Genomic DNA, 26484 nt, shown 5'->3' on the forward strand with positions numbered 1-26484 from the left:
CAGTCCTTGCCATTAACCCTTTACATATGTTTTGTGGATGCTAACATTTCACCATTCTGTGCAGGTTGCCAGAGGAGGGAGTCAGGCTGCGCCCTGACCAAAGGCCTGGTGGAACAACTCTGTCTTGCAGGCCCTGCAGAAAGATGTCAGGTCCCGCAGGGCCCTAGTCTCTTGTGACAGAGCGTTCCACCAGATTGGAGCCGCAGCCGAGAAGGCCCTGGCTTTAGTTGAGGCTAGCCTAACCTCTCTGAGGCCTGGGACCTTGAGGATGTTATTATTTGCAGACCGTAGGTTTCTCTGTGGGGCATACCAGGAGAGGCGGTCTCATAGGTACGAGGGTCCTAGGCCGTATAGGGCTTTAAAGGTTAAAACCAGCACCTTAAACCTGATCCTGTACTCTACCAGGAGCCAGTGCAGCTGGTATAGTACCGGATGAATGTGATCTCGCAGCGAAGACCCCATAAGGAGTCTTGCAGCGGCATTCTGCACCCGCTGGAGTTTCTGGGTCAGTCTCAAGGGCAGCCAATAATCAGAACCTATGTTCTCCCATCCTCTCTCCTCCTCTCCTTTCTTTGTGCTTCCTGCTTCTTGGGAGAAAAGCAATGACAAACCTAGACAGCATCTTAAAAAGTAGAGACATCACCTTGCCAACAAAGGTCCGTATAGTAAAAGCCATGGTCTTCCCAGTAGTGATATATGGAAGTGAAAGCTGGACCATAAAGAAGGCTGATCGCTGAAGAATTGATGCTTTTGAATTATGGTGCTGGAGGAGACTCTTGAGAGTCCCATGGACTGCAAGAAGATCAAACCTCTCCATTCTGAAGGAAATCAGCCCTAAGTGCTCACTGGAAGGTCAGATTGTGAAGCTGAGGCTCCAAGACTTTGGCCACCTCATGACAAGAGAAGACTCCCTGGAAAAGACCCTGATGTTGGGAAAGATAGAGGGCACAAGGAGAAGGGGACAACAGAGTACGAGATGGTTGGACAGTGTTCTCGAAGCTACCAGCATGAGTTTGACCAAACTGCGGGAGGCAGTGGAAGACAGAAGTGCCTGGCGTGCTCTGGTCCATGGGATCACGAAGAGTCGGACACGACTAAATGACTAAACAACAACAACATTCATTGGCAAACCAGATGAAGGGACATGTCTCCTACGACAAACTACTTTTGGTGCAATCTTCTCAGTGGCAGTTTCCTGTATATTAGCCAAAACCACAATAGTAGTTCTAGCTTTCATGGCTATCAAGGCAGGCTCTAGAATGAGGAGATGGGTGGGGGAAAAACTGGCAACCTTTATTGTTCTTTCCAGCTTCCTTGTTCAGACTCTTTTTATTACTGTGTGGCTGGCAACCTGTCCTCCATTTCCCAGGTGTTGACACGCACTCAATCACTGAAGAAATTGTACTAGAATGCAATGACATATCATGTTTTGCTCTATTTTGAGCTTCATGGGTTTCCTGCCCATTGCCAGCTTAACTTTGGCTTTCCTAGCTAGGAAGTTGCCTGATATTTTGCATGAGATATGATAATCCTGTTTTCCTTTAAATATTACACAGAATCCGTAATTCAAAGCAAGTGATTACCTCGCCTGTAATTACCAGATTATTCAGAATTACATCTTCTCCCCTTCCCTAGGGACCTCCTCTGCCCACATACAGAATGATGAAACTAAGACTGGAGGCTCTTATTAGTAAGTATGAAGTGAACATGGTTGGGTCTATAGATATACAGAGGCTCATCAGTATGGCTTTGAATCACCTAAGTGGGTCACCATTCAAGTTAGTCTCTACTGCTCACAGTCACTTGAATAACAGTAACAGAATAGGTGAAGTTGTGCCTAAATGAATAATCCCTTGCAAGATGGTAGTGTTTAGGTTGCTGGTGCTCTTACTGCCACTGCAGGGGATGTGTAAGTTTCTTCCTCAGTGTTCCATCAGAGAACCTGTCCCTATTCTTCACAAATATTATCAGTCAGGAGATCTCATCCTTGCTGGCATTATATCTCAGATCTACATATTTTCAGATACCCTATCCTTTGAAAAACAACCATCTCAGGAATTTTCAGATGACCATATGTAAGTAGCTGAATGTTTCTTTAAAAAAAAAGCATAGTATATGCTGATGAAATATGTCCTAAATCTCTTTCCCCCTCTTTCTGCATTAATCTGTTTCTTTGCTTTTCAAGAAGAACAAACATTCCACAAACAAAAATAAATAAAAAATTGTTTTAATTTCACCATTTCCAATACTCTTTTCTTCACACAAACTTTATTGAAGAATTTAAAAACATTTACCGAGCATAAAATATTGGCTTCCAGGACAACTGGCTTGAAACATATTTTACATTATAAATTAAGCTCACATCAAATGGTTATAGATAAAATTGGAGCATTAAGATAATTTCTCCATAGTGGCTGCTGTGACCCTATGTATTTTTTCACCCCTTCTAAGAAAAACCCAAACAAAAACGCTACATTGGTATTTGCTTATTAGGATGTGTATCCTGTGTGAATGAAGAACATGCAAACTACAAGTAACTATTGACCAGCAGATATTAAACATACAAAATACCTCATCCAGATTCCCTATAGGCCACAATAAATAAAAACACCTTATTGAATTATGTCTTCTGTAGATATATTAAGAGACTCTCTAAGAAGTCCTGGAATTTGAGATGCTTTTAAGAGACGTCATAGATTCGTGAGCCAGTTTACTTTTACACGCCTGTGAAATGTTAGATTACAACCTGTTTTTGTACAATATCTGAACTGATACTGAACTGAAAAGCAGTCTATGTTATGGTCTGAAGCAGATGAACCTTGATGCAGCATGTAACTCTCAATACAGGGTGCTGACTCACCTCTACCAGCACATCTTGGCCTTGGCATTTGCTGTAAAGGAGATCAATGAAACTCCCCAGATCTTGCCCAACGTCACCCTGGGCTTCCACATTTATAACAGCCATTTCAGTGCAAGCTGGACCTATGAAGCCTCAATGGAGCTTCTCTCAAGAAGGGCCAAGGCCATCCCTAACTATAAATGTGATGCTGAGAGCACTCCAATAGCAGTCATTGGGGGACCTAACTCTAATGTCTGTCTTCACATGACACCCATCCTGTCTACATACAAGATACCGCAAGTAAGATCTAAATACATTCACACCTCAATTTCACTGAATTCACACTTTCAGAACCAATACATGAAATGCAGCCATTCTTTGAAATCCCCCCTTTTCCGGATTTTGCAAAGCAGTTCTCCAGTCAAATAATGTGTCCAAAAATGCATAGATTAAGGTAAAGTGTGCATTAAAAATGCATGTTAGTAAAAATATACTTAAAATGCATTGTATTAGCAAATATTGCTTTGCAAAGATGTGCATATTAGGCAAAATTTGCATAAAGTTTTGTATTTTAGGAGAAATTTTCATGAGGCTTAAAAAGAAATCTAATTGATGTGGTTAAATAAGAAACTTAAGAGAAATATTGACAGATCCTCCCATTCCTAACATGCACAGTGAAAGAGCAATCAATAAGGAGCTGTAAGGGTTGTGGGTCAGATTTAGCCAAAGTCCAAATTCTGAATTGGGTGGAACTAGATGAATTAGGTGGAAACTAGGTGGAAGTAGATGAATTAGGTGGAAACATTCCCAGATTCGGTCTGGCCCGCAGGAGTGATCTGGGGCTGTTGGGGCATGGTCTTGGTAGGAAGAATGAGATTGTCTTCACATGGCTGTAACAAGCACACAGTAAAACTAAGCCATTATATACGCTAGGCTGACCATCTGGTGAGTTGAGGTTTCAGTCCTGCTAGTTGCAGGGACCTGCTTCCTCAGCGTGTTCTTTGCATGAAATGCACAGGGAAAGTAGACTCCAGTAGTTGAACACATAATTCAATCCTGCAGGATCTACTTAAACATTATGCTCCCGGCCAGAAATGAACAGAAGAAAGAAAACAAAACTACACACAAGTAATTGTTTTATATTGAAAACCATTCTTCTCATCTTTTTTTTTTTAAAAAAATCATAGCTCATATATGGCTCTTCCCCAGTCATGAATAAAGAGTCTCAAGGAGTCTTCTTCTACCAAATGTTCCCAAATGGGGACCATCAATATAGAGGAATCATCAAGTTACTGCTGCATTTCCAGTGGACGTGGATTGGAGTGGTTTCTCAAGTTAGGGAAAATACAGAAGGTTTTATAGAGAATGTACTTCCAGTGTTTTCCCAGAGTGGCATCTGCTTTGACTTCATAGAAACATTCCCAAAGCTAACATCTTCCAGTGGAATCACAGACATGGTGGGGGAGGGCTTTCACGCTATCAGTGTTATTATGAGGAGCACTACCAATGTTGTGGTTGTACATGGAGAAATTCATTCCATGATGGCATTGAAAATGGTGCCCCAGGTTTTAAACTTTGAGCATATACCAATGAGGACCAAGAGTAAAATCTGGTTCCTGACAGCCCAGATGGATATCACATCATTTCCATTCCAAAGAAATTGGGACATAAGTTTCCTTCATGGTTCTGTTTCCCTTGCCATTCACTCAGTGGATCTGTTAGCTTTCCAGAAGTTCCTTCAGATCAAGAACCCAAGCACAGAAAAAGAAGATGGTTTTATCAAGGACTTCTGGGAAGAGTCATTTAACTGTTCATTCTCCAGTTCTGTGGCAGATAATATAGGTGGGCAAATTTGCACAGGGGAGGAGAAGATGGAGACACTCACCGTGTCTGTTTTTGAAATGACATTGACAGCTCATAGCTACACCATCTACAATGCAGTCTATGCGGTGGCACATGCTTTGCACATCAGACATTCATCCCAATTCAAGCACAAAGGAATGGCAGAGGGAGTAAGATGGGAGCTTCCAAATCCACAACCATGGCAGGTAATGTCTTGGTCAGATGTAAGCTGAAGGTACCTACGTATCTTTTGGTGCAAAAATGATGGTCGAGCTTTATCAACCTTCCATGAAATTAACAAGAAAGTTAATCTCATAGGATAACTTTACCATACTTCAAGCCTTTTATTTTGCCTCCACAGCAGAGATGAACAGAACTCCTCTCAGTTTGTAAAATAATTTCTTTCCATCCCTTCACAATCAAGGTAGCAGGTGCAGCATTTTTAAAGCAAAACAAAATAAATGACCAAGTTCGGGCTAGGGTATCAAAGATTTCTTCAGAGTGTCTCACATTGCGTAGAATGCTGCTTTATACCATGTAGAGAACACTGGCAGCAACTCCCCAGTGTTTCAGGCAAAAGCCTTTCCCAGCCCTACATGGAGCTGTTGGGGATTGAACCTGGAACCTTCTGCATTTAAAGCATGAGTCACCACTGAGCCAAAGCCCTTCCCCAGCTGCCTTACTGGAGAAGCAGAAGAGGGTATCACTGCCCCTTTCCTTGCAGTTTTGAAAACATCAGAAGCAGCAACAGGGCTGGCAACCATATCGCTGGCAGTCGTGATATCTCACTCCACAATAGATACATCCATACCACAGACTTAAACCATGGGGATTGTGGTCTTTTAAAGATAGTAGAGGTCTCTTGATGGAAAAATCTTAGCCTCTATTGATAAGCCTACAATGCGGAAAGTTCTTTAGTGTAACACAAAAGAGTGAAAGTTAAAGTAGTGATGCAGATGTGGCCAATATTCCATGGTGTGGGATTTTAAGTGACCTTTAGCTGTTTCTAACATTAGCTTGCACAAAGATTTCATGGGATCATAATCCTGAGCTTTTGATGTATTTTCACCGTGTTGTATTATAACATAATAAGAGCATTTATATAAACCTTTCTTATTTTTATTATTTAGCTCCATCACATTCTCAGAAGTATTTCGTTTAACAACAGTGCAGGAGAAAAGGTGTGTTTTGACGCAAATGGTGAATTAATTGCTGGCTTTGACATTATAAACTGGCTCATGTTTCCAAATCAGTCCTTTCTTAGAGTCAAAGTTGGGAAGGTAGACTCTCTGGGTGCCCAGGAAAAATCGTTCACCATTCATGAGGATGCCATTGTATGGCCCAAACAATTTAACCAGGTGGGTTCTCTACATTTTTCAGGGTTCGTTCCATCACCTGCCCCATGGTCAGGAAGAAGATAGTTACTCAAATGGCTGTTTCTCAGTATTCTGTAAATACAGTGAGACTTGTTCAAACTTTCATGTGCCACTTAATGTTCCTTCTGCAATTACAAGGAATCATTCATTCAGAGCGGTAGCACCAACACTCTAGAACCCACTCCTGATTAATATTAAGCATGCTCCTTCACCTTTTTTTGTTTTTTGCTAAAACCCCTTTTCATTCGTTAAGCATGTGGTGGCAGGATAGGTAAGTATCAATATCTCTCCACATTGAACACTACTGTCAGCTGATTGAAGCGGGTGGTGCTGTGGTCTAAACCACTGAAACTCTTGGGCTTGCCGATCAAAACATCAGCGGTTCAAATCTGTGCAACGGGTGAGCTCCCATTGCTCTGTCCCAGCTTCTGCCAACCTAGCAGTTTGAAAGCATACCAGTGCAAGTAGATAAATAGTTACCACTGTGGTGGGAAGGTAAACAGCATTTTTGTGCGTTCTGGCTTCCGTCACGGTGTTACGTTGCACCAGAAGCGGTTTAGTCATGTAGGCCTAATAATAATAATAATAATAATACATTAAATACATACACATTGCCCGGAAAGCTGTCTGTGGAAAAGCGGCGGCTCCCTCGGCCTGAAGAGAGATGAGCACCACACCCCATAGTCACCTTTGACTGGATTTAACCACCCAGGGGTCATTTACCTTTACCTTTTTATCTACACAGATACATACGGGGGGAGAGAAAGAGATGGAGGGGGAGAGAGAGGCGGGGGGAGAGAGAGAGGAAGGGAGAGAGAGAACATTCAACTTGTGGGTACAGTGGTACCTTGGCTTACAGAAGCTTCAAGTTACAGATGCTTCAGTTTACAGACTCCGCTAACCCAGAAATAGTACCTCGGGTTAAGAACTTTGCTTCAGGATGAGAACAGAAATCGTGCTCCGGTGGTGCAGCGGCAGCGGGAGGCCCCATTAGCTAAGAACAGTTTCAGGTTAAAAACGGACATCCAGAACGAATTAAGTTCTTAACCTGAGGTACCACTGTACTGCATTCGTAATACACTCTAGTGTTCATGATATTACCTAAAACATTCTATTCTGATATTTATGGACAGACCCGGCCCATTTCTATATGCAATGATCATTGCAGTTCAGGTTACAGTCGAACCAAGAAGGAAGGGAAGCCATTTTGTTGCTATGATTGCTTTACATGTCCAGAAGGAAAGATTTCCAACCAGAAAGGTAAGAAAGGTTTTAAAATGTTATATATAGATGTATGTATGCCACCTATTTCAAAGATGATTTTGACCCTCCCTAGGGTATATAAATGTTCGAGAGGGCCACTCTGGGCTACTAATGAATTTTGTGTTTTATTTAATCTGTATATGCTCTCAGCTCAGCTAAAGCCTTACCAAGCAAACAGAGCCCTTTCTGTCATCAAAACATGCTTTCCAATCTGCTTAAACCATGAGCCAGAACTTTCTTGTCAAAATCTCTCCTCTATTTCACTGATCACCTTCATCATAACAGCTGCAGTAACAGCTGCAGTTCAGAAAGTGTAGAAACACCAATTCTAGTCTCATACCCTCCAACATTTCTCTGATCAAAATAGGGATGTCCTATACCATAATAGTAATAATAATAACTTTACTATTTATACCCCATCCATCTGACTGGGTTGCCACCCTGGGTGGCTTCTAACATATATAAAGCATGATAAAACATTAGACATTAAAAAAAACCTCCACACCCTACAACATTTCTCTGATGAAAATAGGGACATCTCACCATACCCTCCAACATTTCTCCTATGAAAATCGGGATGTCCTAAGGGAAAGTGGGGCATTCTGGGATCAAATCAGAAACCAGGATGGTGTTAAAAGGTAAAGGTACCCCTGCCCGTACGGGCCAGTCTTGACAGACTCTGGGGTTGTGCGCCTATCTCACTTAAGAGGCCAGGGGCCAGCGCTGTCCGGAGACACTTCCGGGTCACATGGCCAGCGTGACATCGCTGCTCTGGCGAGCCAGAGCTGCACACGGAAACGCTGTTTACCTTCCCGCTGGTAAGCGGTCCCTATTTATCTACTTGCACCCGGAGGTGCTTTCAAACTGCTAGGTTGGCAGGCGCTGGGACCAAGCGGCGGGAGCGCACCCCGCAGCAGGGATTCGAACCGCCGACCTTTCGATCAGCAAGTCCTAGGCGCTGAGGCTTTAACCCACAGCGCCACCTGAGTCCCCTAGGATGGTGTTAGGAATGTGTAAATTGATCTCTCTACGCACAGAGAAGCCTTGACAATGTGATGGTTTTATGGTCCTTATTTATTGCTGTTTATACAACCCGGGTGGGAACCCGAGTAAATCAGTCTTCCTTGGAGCTGTCAGTTGGGAGCACTGACTTCCTCTTCCGTCTAAAACACAGAAAGCGTGGAATCTTTATGACATTTTTCCTGCATTTCCAAAGTCTCCCAAGATGCCTTGAGTGCAGAGATTCATGCATCTGCTCCGCCTCTGACCCTGAACTTAACCCTTGCAACACCTGTAAATCTGCCTGTTCTCTCTCCTGTGTCTCTTCTTCCTGCGTTCCCTCCCAGACCAAGTCCTCCTCCGCCTGCATGGGCTGGGAATACCAGTAACCCCTGCTTACTCCATTGCCTCCTTCAGCTTCAGAAACTCCATCTTCAATCCCATCCTCCTGCCTCTCATACAGCTCAGTCTCACGGGTGTAGCTTATGTCAGAGTGCTCTGAGGGCACCCTGACAGATGGCTTCTGTAAAGCGAGGACATCCATGGAAAATAGAAACACTTGGAGGAACTGTAGCCTGCTGAAATTTAGTTGTATTCCACCAAAATACTGAAGTAGTTTATGAAGTGTGCAGCTATTTGCATTATTTCCACAAATATGACACTGAATCAGAGATGGTCAGATGTGAGGGGAGCAATATGGCCTAGTCTATATGAGCCAACAGACACTTACCTTTTGGGAAGAAAGGACAGAACAAGAAAGGCAATCAAAGACAACATCAGGGCCTAGTTCAGTTGGCTAAAGACAGGGCTAACTGAAGAAACAAACATCAGGTGTCTGCTGCTGGCTGGTTCAAGAGGCTGGTTGTTTGGCTTTGTGATTTGCTGTGTTTTCTAAATGTTGTTGACTGCTTTGAAGAGTCAAGTAAAGAAGTGGGATATAAAACAAAAGGTTGTGGAAGCCTTTCCCCCTAACACCAATGAACTCCAAAAGTCTGCAGTAAACATATTCTTTGTTTTGTTTTTTGTTTTTAGACATGGATGACTGTTTTCAATGTCCAGAAGATCAGTACCCAAACCTTGGCCAGGTTATATGTCTTCCAAAAGACATAAGCTTCCTGTTTTACGATGAACCTCTGGGGATCAGTTTGGTCACGCTTGCTCTTTTATTGACTTTCACTACAGCTTTGGTGCTTAGGATCTTCATCAAGCACAAAGAGACTCCCCTAGTCAAAGCCAACAATCAGACCCTCACCTATGTTCTCCTCCTAGCCCTCGTTCTCTCCTTCCTTTGTCCTTTGCTATTCATTGGCCAGCCCACAAAAATAACCTGTCTCCTTCGACAAACTGCTTTTGGAGTCATCTTCTCAGTAGCAGTGTCTTGCATCTTAGCAAAAACAACTATAGTGGTTCTAGCTTTCATGGCTACCAAGCCAGGCTCCAGAATGAGGAGATGGGTGGGGAAACAACAGGCTACCTCCATTGTTCTTTTCTGCTCCCTGATTCAAGCCATTATTTGTAGTGTGTGGCTGGCAACGTCTCCCCCATTCCCAGATTTGGATATGCACTCTGTGACTAAAGAAATTGTTTTGGAATGTAATGAAGGGTCAGTCACCATGTTCTACAGTGTCTTGGCTTTCATGGGCTTGCTAGCCATTGTCAGCTTCAGTGTAGCCTTCCTAGCCAGGAAGTTACCAGACAGTTTTAATGAAGCCAAGTTCATCACCTTCAGCATGTTGGTTTTTTGCATTGTGTGGCTGTCCTTTGTTCCAACCTACCTGAGTACCAAGGGAAAGTACATGGTGGCTGTGGAGATCTTTTCTATTTTGGCCTCTAGTTTTGGGTTACTGGGCTGCATCTTCTTCCCCAAATGTTATATCATTTTGCTGAGGCCAGAGTTAAACAGCAGGGGACAGCTTATTATAAGAAAGAGTTAAAGCATAAATAAGTCTATTTGATGTAGCAAATCATAACTGGACTAAATCTCCTTGAATTCATTTTTCTTCATCTCAGAATGCCTCAAGCCAACAAAACTGTTCTCCAAAGCCAGCAGAACAGCCCTGACAAATTAGAGTGGTACCTCGGTTGTCGAATGTAATCCGTTCTGGAAGACCTTTGACTTCCATTACACTAGACAACAAAGGTGCGGCTTCCAATTGCTTACAAGAGCTTCTAGCACTCAGCGGAAGCCACGTCAGACGTTAGACTTCTGAGGTACATTCAATAATGGAAAAAATTACTTCTGGGTTTTTGGCATTCGAGAACTGAAACAGTCAACAACAGAGGCATTTGGGAACCAAGGTACCACAGTACCTCATGTATCCTGGACTGAGAGAGCTGACTACATATTTTGGAAACTCCATTATTTACAAGGTCTTCTATTTCTTACTTCTAACTTCACCAATACACTACTGGTCCATTTTTATCTAATGAAAGGAAATTTAAAATTGCACTTCTGAGTATGTGACAAATACATTTTCTTCAGCAATTCCAGAGGGAATTCTTAGCACTGGATAAATAATTACATTGCTCCTTGATGATTAACAGGGCTATAATTTGAGTCTGATTTTGGATACTCCCAGATTGCGTCATTTTGGGAAAATAAACTACCATTTAAACAAGACAATTTTAACTCAGAAAAGAGAAAATGTGGTTTCTGCATAGAACAGTTGCCTTTATATTGAGAATGGTGGTTTTAGTGTCCTTGCTGCTGGAACTGATTTCTTACAATGTATGTCAGGCTCACATAGCAAAATGCAAGCTCCAAAGTCCACACCGTCCACTTCACACGTATCATCAGCCAGGAGATTTCCTCATTGGTGGCATTGTTTCCCATGGTGGTTTCATCTCCTCTCCAGCAAAATTCACTGAGGAACCCCCACCAGCACTGCCTGAAGAGCTTGTGTGAGAACTAAGTCAGTCATTCATTACAGGACAGGAATGATCAAACCAAGAGCTTCAGCCTCAGAATAATGACTGAGGCTGCAAACTTCAACCCATTTACCTTGAGATAACCACTTTTGATTTCAGTGGGACATATGCTGATGCAAAAATCCATAGGAATCTCTTGTGAATTAAGAGAATCCTGTTGAAGCTTCCATTTCTCAATAGGGAAATGAATATAAATGTATTGAAATGTATACATGTGTGTGTGTGTGTGTGTGTGTGTGTGTGAGAGAGAGAGAGAGAGAGAGAGAGAGAGAGAGAGAGAGAGAGAGAGAGAGAGAGAGAGAGAGAGAGAACCCTTTTGAAAAGCCAGTTTTGATAGACTTTATCTGAACAGGAGTGTTAGTGAGAATGAATTAAAAGAACCTGTTCTGAACCTGAATGCTCATATCATTTCATTTTCTGATCTTAGGCAAAAGTTTGTTTCACAATGATGGTATATATTATGAAGCATAGAATTCTGTGAATTACAACAACCATCACTGCTTCATGAATAGGAAAGGGGTCATTGCAGGAGAGAGCCATGGCAGCAGTGGGAGGCCCCATTAGCTAAAGTGGTACCTCAGATTAAGAACAGTTTCAGGTTAAGAACAGACCTCCAGGACAAATTAAGTTATTAACCTGAGGTACCACTGTACCTCAAGGGCTGTCACCAGGAAGATTAACTATTGTGCTGATATGTAAAATTATATATCCGTTCCTTCTGATATTGTTTGCAACTCTCATTCTAGGGTGGTGACTAAGATATGTAAAATGATATACCGGTATATCTTCCTTCTGATGCCATTTGCAACTCTCATTCTAGGGTGGTGCCTAAGGGTTACCAGCACATCGTGGCCTTGGCATTTGCAGTCAAGGAGATCAATGAAGACCCTCACATCTTACCCAATATCACCTTGGGCTTTCACTTATATGACAGCTATAACAATGCAAGGAGCACATATCTCGCCACACTGCTGCTTTTATCCAGGGTGGAAAAATTTGTTCCTAACTATATATGTGATGTTGAAAATAATCTGGTAGGGGTCATTGGAGGACTGGATTCTGAAATCTCTTTTTATGTGGCAACTGTTTTGGATATCTATAAGAGCCCGCAGGTAGGACACCCATGTACAATACCTCTATTAGCTTGCATAGAGAAAGAGCCTGAATTAACAGCACAATTTCAGGGAGCATCATGAGTTCAGGCTGAGGATAAAATTGGGGCAGAACCATGTACACCACTTTGAAATCCTTGAAAACTAAAGGTGGAACAGAATTAAAATAAAATAAAATAAAATGACCTTAATAAGGGGAAATAAAGGCTGCAATACCCCAAAAAAACTGTCACACCCCCAATCTCTTAAACACACCTCAAGGACACTGATATCCCAAAGGCCAGTGAATGTTTAGGGGGAAAGGGTTTTCAAATTAAACATACTCTGGAGGTATGACAAATTGCAAATACAGTTCAATTCTGCAGGAGAACAGTAATAGTATTGAGCAGCTGGTTCCAATGTGAAATAAATGTTCATAAGTGAAGTCTGAAAAGCCTTGAAAAGGAAAAGGCAGAAATGGAAGTTGTGGCAGTTGGGGTATGTGCATCGTAAAGACAAAAGCAGCTTCAGAGAAGGAATGTGTATCCGACCCATGTTGCAATTCTGACATGGCTCCATAAATAATGCCTCAAGTAGGGGTGGAGAATCCTCTATTTAGGGCATGGTGTGTCCCTCCAATTAGTTTCATACATGGTACAAGAACCTGCAAGTATGCATAATATGTTTTTGTTTTTTTTAAAAAGCAACAATTGCCCCCCCCCCCCATCAACAGAACAAATATTTAACAAGCAGGAATGGGAGATGGTCCCAGTTTAGGCCATTTGCATGTGTGTCTTTAGTATAATGAGAAATGAATGCAACACCTGGTGGGTGGCAAAAGGCATATCTGACTAACAGGATTCATCACATGATGTATATGAATAGTTTGAAAGAACTCTGCAAATATTACTTTGTCTCTTCCCTTCCTCCATTCCCTCTTCAGCTCATTTATGGCTCTGCTCCAGTGATGAATGATAAAAGCCCAGGGCTTCCCTTCTACCAGATGGCAGCCTCAGAAGCCCTTCAGTATGAGGGAATTCTCTCTTTGCTTCTGCATTTCAGGTGGACGTGGATTGGAGTCATTGCAATGGACAATGAAAATGGAGAAAGATTTGTGCAAACCATTTCCCCAATGTTTACCAAGAGTGGTGTCTGTTTTGCATTCATAGAAAGAATCCCCAATTTTAGTTTTATTTCTGAAATGTATGGCATGCTACAACAAGCAGCCCATATACAAGATCAAATTTTTAGCAGCAAAGCTAACGTAGTCATTGCCTCTGGAGAATCTTATTCCATGGCAACTTTTAGATGGCTTTCATACCTATCAGAACATGATGACATGACAAAGAAAGTAAAAAGTAAAGTATGGATAACAACAGCCCAGGTTGAGTTTGCTTCATTTGTCTTTCAAAGGAACTGGGATGCAGGAATATTCAATGGTGCTATAGCCTTTGAAATTCACTTCAGAAACCCACCAGGATTTCATCAGTATGTTGTGCACAGAAACCCTTCCAGCACAGATGGGGACGGTTTTATCAGGGACTTCTGGCAACAAGCCTTTGAATGTGTACTCCCAGATATCACTGCAGACAAGGCAGAGGGGAATATTTGCACAGGAAAAGAGAAGCTGGAGATCCTTCCTGGATCATTTTTTGAAGTGAGCATGACAGGCCACAGTTATAGCATCCACAGCGCTGTCTATGCCATGGCCCATGCTTTACATGCCATGTCCACTTCCAGATTCAGACATAGAAGAATGCCATACAAAGAGAGAGGGAAGAATCTGAATCAACAGTCTTGGCAGGTAAAGGCTGAATATTCTCAATTGGCAAAGCCCTGTTGCTTCCTGACACTTTTTGCATTCCCTAAAGCCTATCAACTTGTTCTTTCCTCTCAGAGTTCAAACGTTTGAGCAGGTGTATTAGAAAGAAGAACACAGAACTGAATTTATAATTCTGCAGGCAGAGTAGGAGGTGGCACTGATATGATAGTATCCTAGATAATTCCCCACATATTCTGCTGCTGCAAATGACAGTAGGCCCTATAGAAAAGGGAAATGATAGTGGTGTCCTTCCTTGAGTAGGTACTGCCCTGTGTTTGAGCAGAAAGCATTTGTATGAGAGAAGCTTTGCAGTCCACTGATATCCCATTCCATTCAAAGATTGGTTTCAGATCATCTCCGTTGCCAAATGTTTCGGCTCCGAAATGTCGAAAACCCAGAAATAAGTGTTCCGGTTTTCAAACTGGTATTGAAAGAGGTAACCGGAAGCCACACCTTGGAAATTGAACGTTTTAGAAGTCAAAAGTCCTTCCAGAATGGATTAAATTTTAATTCCAAGGTTTGACTGTACTGTCCTATGTTTGAAGAAAAAGCATTTGTATGAGGGAAGCTTTACAGCCCAGTGAGGTACCGCTGCATTCATATATAGGAAACTATGGTAACGGTTGAGAGAGATGTTCAGCATTCCCTCTATCCCATATCAACCAAATCCTTCCTTAGAACAGGTGTTCGCACACCACTGCCGTGTCTTCTGAGATGTTCAGGGGGACAAGGGAGGGGAGGGGAGGGGAGAGAGAGACCTCACTACATACACAGATTGGACTTATGGGCTAAATAAAGGGTTGTTAGAAAGATTGAGAGAGAGGCATGTGTGTGAAAGAAAACTGATAGGCTCTCTCCATGCTTGGACCTGAATCCACTGACAGTTCATTGAATCACCCCCCACCACTTGCTGTAGGTTCTGCTCCTAGGGGAAAATGGTGCAGTCTTTTCCAAAACCCCTGTCTTTTCTGTTTTCAATCTAGCTCCATCACTTTCTGAGAAGCATCTCATTTAACAATACTGCAGGAGATGTGGTCTTCATCAACCAGAATGGAGAGGCAGCATCTAGCTTGGATATTGTCAACTGGATTATATTCTCCAACCAAAGTTTGCACAGAGTGAGAGTTGGGAGGATAAATCCACAGGCTCCTCCAGACCAAAAATTAACCCTTGATGAAGATGCCATCACATGGCACAGTTGGTTTAACCAGGTAGGGTTGCATTGTTTGCTAATTCAAAAGAGATTCAGTATTGAATAAGCAATAATTATCCACCTGCAAGTCTACTCACTATCTTTTGAGTCGTAAATTGATGAGTGGTGTATGACCAAAGCATCCAGGTACCAGATTAAGAGCCAAAGGTTTGCTGCTAGAAGACCAATATTTTATTAAGCAGGTTACAAAACAGAACCCTTTTACTACAAAATAAAGTTAAGCATGGCTAACAGTGTAAATATGCCTTAGGGGGTTGCTAGTTCAGATGAAAATAACAAAAGCTAGGTTGTCTAAGCCTGATCCCAACCATTCACAGACCACACTACAAGCTGCATCCATGCAAATGTGGGTTTTGCACCACGCAATCCTTCACCTGAATGTGGGTCATTAGGTCCAGATCAAATATCAGTTTTTCTATGAAAGGGCCTGGAGACAGGAGGGCAAGTTTTATTTCAGTCAAATAGAGCCTCTCAGTACATTTCCCCAGCACAAGAGGGGATACATGCTCAGAGACCACGAAGCTACAAAGTGGATTTCTTCACAATCATTGTGACCTTGAAGCAACAATATATCAAACAATGCAGACAAGTGTTAAGTTGGACTAATTAAATGGATTATTTTTTCCACTGGAAGACTTCAACTAGAATCCTAAGTAGAAAAAGAAAATTATTGTAAAATAAACCAAAGCATTTTGGATTTCTTTACGCGTATTAAATACTGATTTCTGACAGAGTGAAACATGATGTAAAATTTGATAAGTCCCAGGATTTGGTCTTTATTGATAGAAAGGTGGGAAAAGGAGGCATAATAATACCAGAGGAAGAAACTGAGAGCAGACAGCAGCAGGTGCAGGAGAACACACAGGGTGTTCTCTAGCACCTCAGGGTGCAGGTGGAAGAGTGAAGGACTGATATGAGAAGAAAGGTATGAAGAGCAAGAGAGCATTAGGAATGGAAGCATCAATCTTTAAAAAAGGAGTGATCTCAAAATTAGTTTTTAAATGTATTATCAGGGACTGGGTAGAGGAGGAATGGTGGAGACCTCTTCCCCAGCCTGACCCTTCCAGAGAAGAAGAAGACAGTTCAGAATTACAACAGGGGTTTAATGGAGGTCACAGCTCAAAGGAAGATTGGGGGGGGAGTTGGGAAATATTGGGGGAAGAGGAGGAGGCAGAGCTGGAGCAGCTGGCTGACACTTTATCACCAGAAAGCATTCCAGGCCCACCATCTCCCAGATCCCGGCAAGCCTTAAAAGTATGAGAGCAAAGGGCTTGAAGACAGATGGCCCTAAGCGGCAACCATAGTCGGGGTGCTGTTGACAAAGGAGGATGTGGGAGAGAAGTGGCTGGAGATTTACTGAGGACAACGCCATTATCCCAAGAGGCTGCATTCCCAAGCCTCTCTCTGTAAATATTGAATAACAAGTAGATGGTAGGGACTTTTCCTTTTCTTATCCATTCCTGGCAACCTGCAGTGGGAGTTGGTTTCCCTGCTGCCTGACAGGTATATTTTGTTCTTAACATACTGAGAATTGTTTTGCAGCATTCCAGGGAGTGTCATAGGTTTTGGATATCTTCATTCCAATTCACGTATTTGTCCAGAATATTTTTGTATTGGAATTCACAATGATTGCATTCCTCAAAAATAATAATTATTATTGTTATGTTTATTCATTATTATTATTATTATTATTATTATTATTATTCATTCATTCATTCATTTTCCGTCCATCTGACTGGGTTTCCCCAGCCACTTTGGGCGGCTTCCAACAAAATCTTAAAACTTAATAGTCCGTTAAACATTAAAAGCATTTAATAATAATAACAATAACCACCCCCAATCTGGGTGGGTTTCCCCAGCCATTCTGCTTTCCTCAAAAAAAAATGATGATGATGATGATGATGATGATGATGATGATGATGATATCCCCTATCTGGGTAGGTTTTCCCAACCACTCTGGGTGGCATATTCAGAACTTTTCCCCAGGCAGCATCTGATGGCTCCAAGTATAGGTGTAGCAACAGGCACAAAAATCAGTTCTAGAGCTGTATGCCTAGTGGACAGCATACTCAAAAGTAAGAATTATAACAAAATTGCCAAGGAAATTAAAGTGACTTCAAAGTGTACTTTAATGGACAGGGCAATCTTTGCAGAACAAATGGGATACCGCACATCCCAGAACAATATTAAGGGAATATCACATAACTCCAAACATTACTACTACTACGAATATGAAAAAAGTAGTTGCTCTCTGTATGGCCATTACATATTACTGAAATTCTGTGCCAGTTTAGTAACATAGGGAAAGGCCCCAAAACATAAAGGATTCCAGAGTCATTAGTTTCTTGATGAACCTTCTGTTCTTTCATTTACGGAATAGACTCAGCCTCTTTCTGTCTGTACTGAGCGTTGTCTTCCAGGATCCAGCAAGAAAGTGAAGGAGGGACAGCCCCCTTGCTGCTACAATTGCATCCCATGTCCAGAGGGGAAGATTGCAAACCAGGATGGTAGGAGAAATAAATAGATTCAATAGATCCAGACTCAGTACTTGGGATTGAATGGTCCTGTAAGGAAGGCTGAGTTTAAGTTTCAAAAGAGGAGATGATCTGCTGTGTGTGTGATCCTACCTCTTTGTAATCATAGCCCTTCAGATAGTCTAAATATGCTAATCAAATGAGCATGACTATGCATTGAGAGTAGTTGGGTGGTATGTGTTTCGAATCATATCTAGATTGCCACTCCTTCATAGCTGTCAACCATCCCTTATTTGGCGGGAAACTCCGTTATACCAGCACCATGTCCCGCTGCTGTCCCAGATTGATAAGGTAAAGGGTAAAGGTACCCCTGCCCATACGGGCCAGTCGTGTCCGACTCTAGGGTTGGGCGCCCATCTCACTTAAGAGGCCGGGGGCCAGCGCTGTCTGGAGACACTTCTGGGTCATGTGGCCAGCGTGACGAAGCTGCTCTGGCGAGCCAGCACCAGTGCAGCACACGGAAACTCCGTTTACCTTCCCGCTAGAAAGCGGTACCTATTTATCTACTTGCACGTAAGGGTGCTTTCGAACTGCTAGGTGGGCAGGAGCTGGGACCGAAAGACGGGAGCTCACCCCGCCGTGGGGATTCGAACCGCCGACCATGTGATCGGCAAGCCCTAGGCGCTGAGGTTTTACCCACAGCGCCACCCGCGTCCTCCCAGATTGATAATGTCCCTTAAATTTCCTGGGTTTAAAAGGAAGCAGCTCCTCCCCCTCCCTCCCTCCCTGCCAGCCAGGGAGGAGGGAGGCTCCAGCTGTGTTGCTTGGCTGCGTTGCTCACCTCAGCTCAACTCACCTGAATTATCTAGAAGAGGTTGTTGGCCTCCACTCCGGGCGCCGGCTCAGAGGAGAAGGAGCGAGGCTGGCGCCACAACTGCTTGGGCCGCGAAGGGCTGTGCTAGCCCACCAGCACGGCAGCGAGGGTGGCCGCCAAGAGCCCGGCGGCTAAGCACAGCATTTTCCACCAGCTCGCTGTCATCCACGCGAGCACAAACCTCCACCGGTCCCTGCTGAGGCGAAGCGGGGCTGGAAATCCATCCGCTTCCGCCTCAGCCCACTTGAAGGGTAGGGCAGCTGCCCACCAGCTCCGCCGTGTTTGGTTAGGCCCTCCCTTCTTCAGCTCCATTGGAGAACTGCCTCCGCTGTCAGAGCTCGCGAGGTGAAGCAACAAGCGCCTGGCCAGGCCATGCAGAAGCCATAGTGGATGAATGGGCGCGCTTCCCGCACAGGTGCCTTCTTTCCTAAGCCAAGTGTCTCCCATACCTGACATCAGGACTCAACCCTCACTTGGGGGACGTGCTGCTGCTGCTGCTTAAGCAGCAACATACAGCAGGGGCGTAGCGAGGATTTGGGGAGGGGGCAGGACACCCACCTGCCATCATCCTGTGCAAATTCAGAAAGAAATTCCTCAGCAACAGTTGTTTAAAATTACTTCCTTTTGACCCTCAGTGCTCAGACAAATCTGTCAAAATCTTTCTACAATTTCTTTTAGTTAAATATTTGTATTTATTTACTTGATTTAGGGTTAGGCAGCTGCTGAGCCCCTGAGCTATAGCATACCTCTGAAAAACAAGCAAAAAAAACCATTTTCCGTTGTAGAAACGGTTTGCTTGCTTTTTTTATTATCTCGCTGTACACTGCTTTGATGGCTTCAGGCTGTGAATCAGTTTAAATTAAAGGAATAGCAGTAAATGTTGCAAGAGGAGAAGGCTTGAGGATATGGTGCCAAAGTGGCTGGAATCTGGAAAGCTTCTTGAAGGGTACCTGGTATTTGAATTTGAATAGCAGACCTCATCACAAATTAGTTTTGATATCTCTGTGAGCTTCAATACCAGGGAGGTGGGCAAAGTTCTCATTGCTCCTAGATTGTAGCTGGTAACTTCAATTTGAGTTGCTGGATAGACCAGTCACAAAACTCTTGACAGCACAATCTGGTCTATCACAAGTCCATCATAGTTAAGATTTATTTGGCAGAAAGACCCAATAAGCTCAATAAAGCCTACTTCCATGTAAATGGGTATAAGATTGCAGCTTCCAAGTTGAAGCCTCCAGAAAGGTGCCATTGAGGTTCCCAGCCTGTGTGTGTGCAGGCACACAAATGTGAATAATAATAATAATAATAATAATAATAATAATAATAATAATAATAATAATTTATACCCTGCTCATCTGGCTGGGTTTCCCCAGCCACTCTGGGCAGCTCCCAACAGAATATTAAAACACGATAAAACATCAGACATTAAAAACTTCCCTAAACAGGGTTGCCTTCAGATCTCTTCTAAAAGTCGGGTAGTTGTAGACATTTGATGGGAGGGCATTCTACAGAGTGAGCGCCACTACCGAGAAGGCCCTCTGCCTGGTTCCCTGTAACCTCACTTATAATAATAATATGCATAATAATAAATAGTTTATTATTTATACCACACCCATCTGACTGGGTTTCCCCAGCCACTCTGGGTGGCTTCCAACCGAATATTAAAAACACAATACAGCATTAAACATTAAAAACTTCCCTAAACAGGGCTGTCTTTTAAAAGTAAGACATGGGGGGGCGGGGTGCCAAACTGGGTCTTTGCCCCAGGTGAAAAAAAGGCTAGTTTCACTCCTGGGTTGGAGTAGGTGGCCCTTGAGGTCACTTCCCAACGCTGCAGATTCTATGATTCTAAGTTCAGTTGGCCTTTTCCCTTCAAACATAGGCAACTCCTAGGGACACTGGCCCCCTTCCAGGGCTGGATTCAGGTTTGATGAGGCCCTAAGCTACAGAAGGTAATGGGGCCCTTTCTATGTCCAGCTGTCCTTTGGCAACAACAAATTGTTGCTGTTTTTTGTGTTGAATATATGCTATATGGTAATTTATGGACCTAATACGTATCTAAAGCCATTTGAACAAAACAAAATATGTATTTTATCCAAGTAATTCTTGATCCCTTATTTTAACTGCTGATCCCTTATTTTCGAGGCTGCTGGACTCTTATTTTCAAATCTGTAAGTTGACAACTATGCACTCCTTCTGACTTGCGCAGGCTGCACCCAGGCTAGTGTGAATAAACATTCAGATGTCAGCCGCTCTGGCTGAACACATAGCTCTTCAACAACGCCACATTACAGAGTATCAGGCAGTATTCAACATGTGTTTTGATATGAGCAGAGCTCTTTTCTTCTGAGACAGAAAGTCAACATTGGACCCAACAAGGTGATATGAGCTAAAGGTCATTTCCTTATTTTCCCCAGATATGAATGACTGTAATAAATGTCCAGACAAAGACTATCCGAGCAAGAACCGGGATGCATGTCTACCCAAGGATATCAGCTTCTTGTCCTATGAAGAACCTTTGGGCATCAGTTTAGCCTGCTGCTCTCTTTCCCTTTCCCTGATCACAGCTCTGGTACTAGGTACATTTATAAAACACCACGATACACCCATTGTCATTGCAAACAACCGAAACATCACCTATGCTCTCCTCATCTCTCTCCTGCTCTGCTTCCTTTGTGCATTGCTCTTCATTGGCCGACCTGAGAAGGTGACGTGCCTCCTCCGACAAACAGCTTTTGGCATCATCTTCTCAACTGCTGTTTCTTGTGTCCTGGCAAAAACCTTCACGGTGGTTTTGGCCTTCATGGCTACAAAACCAGAGTCCAGGATGAGGAAATGGGTGGGGAAAGGACTAGGCCACTCCATTCTCCTTTCCTGCTCCATTGTTCAAGCAGGCATATGTACTGTGTGGCTGGCAACCTCTCCCCCATACCCAGATGTGGACATGCACTCAACGACTGAAGAAATTATACTAGAATGTAATGAAGGGTCTGTGGCAATGTTTTTCTGTGTCCTCATCTACATGAGTTGCCTGGCAACTGTAAGTTTTGCTGTGGCTTTCCTCGCCAGGAAGTTACCAGACAGTTTCAACGAAGCCAAGTTTATCACTTTTAGCATGTTGGTCTTCTGCAGTGTTTGGCTCTCCTTTATTCCTTCCTACCTGAGCACCAAGGGAAAATACATGGTGGCAGTGGAGGTCTTCTCTATCTTAGCCTCCGGTGTTGGGTTGCTGGTTTGCATCTTTTCCCCCAAATGTTACATAATCATTCTGAGGCCTGAACTGAACAATAGGGAACAGCTAATAAGGAAGAAAAATTAAAGACTTAAGAAACCTGTCTTTTCTGCATTTTGTGCTTTTCTCTGTCTGTACAAAAGAATATTTGCAAAGATGTTTTCAGCAGCTACCTTATATAATTTTTCCTAGAAATGGTGATTCATGATAGTTAGTCTTGTGTAGTTTTTTATAGGAGGCAAAATAGATAAGGTTACCAGACGTCCTCGTTTCCCGGGGACAGTTCCCAGATTTACAAATCAGTCCCCATACAAAATCCATTGAAGTTGAAAAGTGTCTCTGGATTAATCTGGAAAAAAATCTGGTAACCTTAAAGAAATAATAAAAGGGTCAAACGATCCAGGGCTGTCTTCCACATACTTCACATGAGGTAACCTGGGGGCTGAACAGAATATCAATTAAATTCATAGGGGATATGAATATCAGTAGTTTGGATCAGCTGAAACAAAAATATTGTGCAAGGTCCAACCCCAAACAAAGAAATGAATAGACACAGAGGCCTCTGACACCTTCAGCCGCTAGCAGGATGGTTTCAATTTGTTTATTTTTCTGGATTTCCTTGGAACCCATGAGAAAGCATGCTCTTGATGCCATTGAGCTCAGATTATGCAAGAGGTTGAAATTCCTACTATTCTTACTATAAGATCAACTTTTGATATTTCAAGTTCACTACGCTCATTCAGGAACAGAAAGCCATACTTAAAAACCATTTTATCTTTATTTTTCAATTTAATTTCAGTCATGGATGATTGTTTTCAATGTCCAGAAGATCAGTATCCAAATACTGGCCAGGATACATGTCTTCCAAAAGAAATAAGCTTCCTGACTTAAAATGAGCCTCTGGGAATCAGTTTGGTCACTTTTGCTCTTTTATTGACCTTCACTACAACTTTGGTGCTTAGGATCTTCATCAAGCACAAAGAAACTCCTATACTCAAAGCCAACAATCGGACCCTCACCTACGCTCTCCTACTAGCCCTCGTTCTCTCCTTCCTTTGTCCTTTGCTTTTCATTGGCGAGCCCACAAAAATAACCTGCCTCCTTCGAAAAACTGCTTTTGCAGTGATCTCATTGGCGAGCCCACAAAAATAACCTGCCTCCTTCGAAAAACTGCTTTTGCAGTGATCTTCTCAGTAGCAGTGTCTTGCATCTTAGCAAAAACAACTATAGTGGTTCTAGCTTTCATGGCTACCATGCCAGGCTCCAGAATGAGGAGATGGGTGGGGAAACATGTGGCCATCTCCATTGTTCTTTTCAGTTTCCTCATTCAAATGATTTGTAATGCCTTGCTGATAGTTGCTCCCCCACTCCCTGATTTAGACAAGCACTCAATGACTAAAGAAATTGTACTGGAATGTAACGAAGGATCAGTCACCATGTTCTACTGTGTCCTAGGCTTCATGGGAATGCTGGCCATGGTCAGTTTCACTGTGGCTTTCCTAGCTAGGAAGTTACCAGAAAGTTTTAATGAAGCCAAGTTTATCACCTTCAGCAGGTTGGTCTTTTGCAGTGTGTGGCTGTCCTTTGTTCCTTCCTACCTGAGTACCAAGGGAGAGTACATGGTGGCTGTGGAGATCTTTTCTGTTGTGGCCTCTAGTTTTGGGTTACTAGGCTGTATCTTCTTCCCTAAATGTTATATCATTTTGGTGAGGCCAGATTTAAACAGCAGGGGACAGCTTATCATAAGAAAGAAATAAAGCATGACCAAGTGTATTTGATGTGGCATATAACAGATGGACAAAATCTCCTTATATTCATTTTGCCACAACCCAACTAAACAGTCCTCCATAGCTCATAGAGCAGACCACGAAGCTCTTCTCCCTGGACTTTCCTCTTACATAATACTGTTATTAAGGGAAGCAGTGGCTCATGTAACCTAGACTCATGGAGCTGGAAGGGACCCCAATTCCAAGATGCTGACTACATATTTTGGAAACCCAATTGGTTACAAGGTCTTCTTTAATGAGCTTCTAACTTCTAACTTCATCAATACACTACTGGTCTTTTATTATCTAATGAAAGGGTAATAAAAATAACAGTTCTGAATAGGTGACAAAAACATTTTCTTCAGCAATTCCAGAGGGAATTCTTAGCATTGGGTGAATAACTACATTCCTGCTTGATAATTAACAGGGCTATAATTTGAGTCTGGTTTTGGATACTCCCAGATTACGTCGTTTTGGGAAAATAAACTACCATTTAAACAAGACAATTTTAACTCAGAAAAGAGAAAATGTAGTTTCTGCATAGAACAAACAGTTGTCTTTGTGTTCAGAATGGTGGTTTTAATGTTCTTGTTGCTGGAACTGATTTCTTACATTGTATGTCAGGCTCAAATAGCAAAATGTAAGCTCCAAAGTCCACACCGTCCACTTCACATGTATCATCAGCCAGGAGACTTCCTCATTGGTGGCATTGTTTTCCATAGTGGCTTCATCTCGTCTGCAGCAACATTCACTGAGGAACCCCCACCAGCGCTGCCTGAAGAACTTGTGTAAGAACTAAGCCACTCATTTATTACAGAACAGGAATGATCAAACCTACAGATGCAGCCTCGGAATAATGGTGGTATATATTATGAAACATAGATTTTTGTGAATTACAAAATGAATTTCAGTAGGGGCAAATGTCAGGTTCTGCACTTAGGCAGAAATTACCTGCTACACAAATCTAAGACAGGGAACACCCGGCATGCCAGTAGTACATGTGAAAAGGTGTCTGCATCAACAGAGGTATAGTGCCCCAATCAAAAGAAGTAATAGAGCAGCTCTATTCTGCCATGCTCAGACCACACCTGGAGTACTGTGCTCAGTTGTGTACAGCACTATTTAAGGAGGATATTGACAAGCTGCAACATTGCAGAAGAGGGTAACACATATGATCAAGGGTCTGGAAGTCAAGTTGAGGGGGTTGAGTATGTTTAGCTATGAAAATAGAAGACTGAGTGGATGTAGGATAGCTATTTTCAATTATCTCAAGGACTGTCACCAGGAAGATGGAGCAAGCTTGTTTTCTCTTGCTCCAGAGGGAAGGACCCAAACCAATGGATTCAAGTTGCAAGAGAGGAAATTCTGTCTAAACATCAGGAAGAACTTCCTAATTATAGGAACTGTTCATCAATGGAATAGACAGGGAGTTAACTCCACTGAAGTCTATATGATTAACTACTTTGTTGATACGTAAAACGATATACCGGTATATGTTCCTTCCGAAACTGTTTGCAACTCTCATTCTAGGGTGGTGCCTAAGCTTTACCAGCACATCGTGGCCTTGGCATTTGCAGTCAAGGAGATCAATGAAGACCCTCACATCTTACCCAATATCACCTTGGGCTTCCACTTATATGACAGCTATAACAATGCTAGGAGCACATATCTCGCCACACTGCTACTTTTATCCAGGGTGGAGAAATTTGTTCCTAACTATATATGTGATGTTGAAAATAATCTGGCAGGGGTCATTGGGGGATTGGATTCTGAAATCTCCTTTTATGTGGCAACTGTTTTGGATATCTATAAGATTCCGCAGGTAGGACACCTATGTACTATACCTCTGTTAGCTTGAGTCTTAGGTAGGTAGCCGTGTTGCTTTGATGCAGTAGAAATATATAAAATAAAAAAAATAGTTCACCAACACCTTAGAGACCAACTAAGTTTGTTCTTGGTATGAGCTTTCATGTGCATGCACACTTTCACAGCACCTCTTCAGGGTGTATTACCAGTTCTGAGTTGGGATGAAATTGGAGCAGAACCAGTTCTTTGGAATGTAAAGGTGGTACAGAATTAAAATAAAATAAAATTACCTGAATTAGGGGAAAGAAAGGCTTCAATACCAGAAAAAAATATGTCACACACCCAATCTCTTACACACATTAAGTATCTGAAGAAGTGTACATGCACACAAAAGCTCATACCAATAACAAACTTAGTTGGTCTATAAGGTGCTACTGGAAGGCATTTTGTTATTTTGTTTCGACTATGGTAGAACAGCACGGCTACCTACCTGTAACACATATTAAGGACATCCCAAAGACAATTGGTGGGAGAGTGGGCTTCTCCCTCACCAGCCATGGCTCCACACACGATATGTGTATGTTTAGGGGGAAAGCACTTTCAAATTAAACACACTCTGAAGGTATGACAAATTGCAGATATAATCCAGTTATGCAGGAAAACAGTAATAGCACTGAGCAGCTGGTTTCAAAGTGAAATAAATGTTCATAAATGATGTCTGAGAAGTCTTGAAAAAAAAAGAAGAGGGAGAAATGGCAGTTCTGCTGTGTCTTGGGGTATGTGCATCATGAATACGAAAGAAGTTCCAGAGAAGGAATGTGTATGCGACCCAAGTTGCAATTCTGACATGGCTACAGTAAATAATGTCTTACGCAGTGTTAGGCAATCCTCTGTTTAGGGCATTATGTGTCCCTCCAATCAGTTTCATCCATCGTACAAGACCCTGCCAAATTTTGCAA

General features: G+C 42.6%; 1 protein-coding gene across 10 annotated transcripts; it reads left to right on the top strand.

Annotated features, from left to right (window-relative positions):
• Positions 1–957: 957 nt before the first annotated feature.
• LOC309354494 (vomeronasal type-2 receptor 26-like) lies at positions 958–25071 on the top strand (the record flags this gene model as incomplete). 10 transcript variants are annotated; one of them, XM_081884642.1, is made up of 7 exons in its annotated part: positions 958–2075; positions 5812–5862; positions 7191–7317; positions 13282–14142; positions 15144–15371; positions 17754–17880; positions 21139–22040. In XM_081884642.1, exons 1-7 carry the CDS (start codon positions 1861–1863, stop codon positions 22038–22040), a joined length of 2511 nt encoding a protein of 836 aa, XP_081740768.1. In that variant the 5' UTR covers positions 958–1860. The 10 variants fall into 10 exon arrangements, 9 of the variants coding, with proteins under 9 accessions (XP_081740768.1, XP_081740770.1, XP_081740774.1 ...); XM_081884644.1 differs by lacking the exon at positions 5812–5862 and adding an exon at positions 12068–12359 and having other exon boundaries at positions 958–1690; XM_081884648.1 differs by lacking the exon at positions 5812–5862 and adding an exon at positions 5935–6039 and having other exon boundaries at positions 959–1690.
• Between the last annotated feature and the right edge of the window lie 1413 nt (positions 25072–26484).

This window comes from Podarcis melisellensis (genome assembly GCF_964234715.1).
Source record: "Podarcis melisellensis genome assembly, chromosome: 13".
Taxonomy (NCBI): Eukaryota; Metazoa; Chordata; class Lepidosauria; order Squamata; family Lacertidae; genus Podarcis; species Podarcis melisellensis.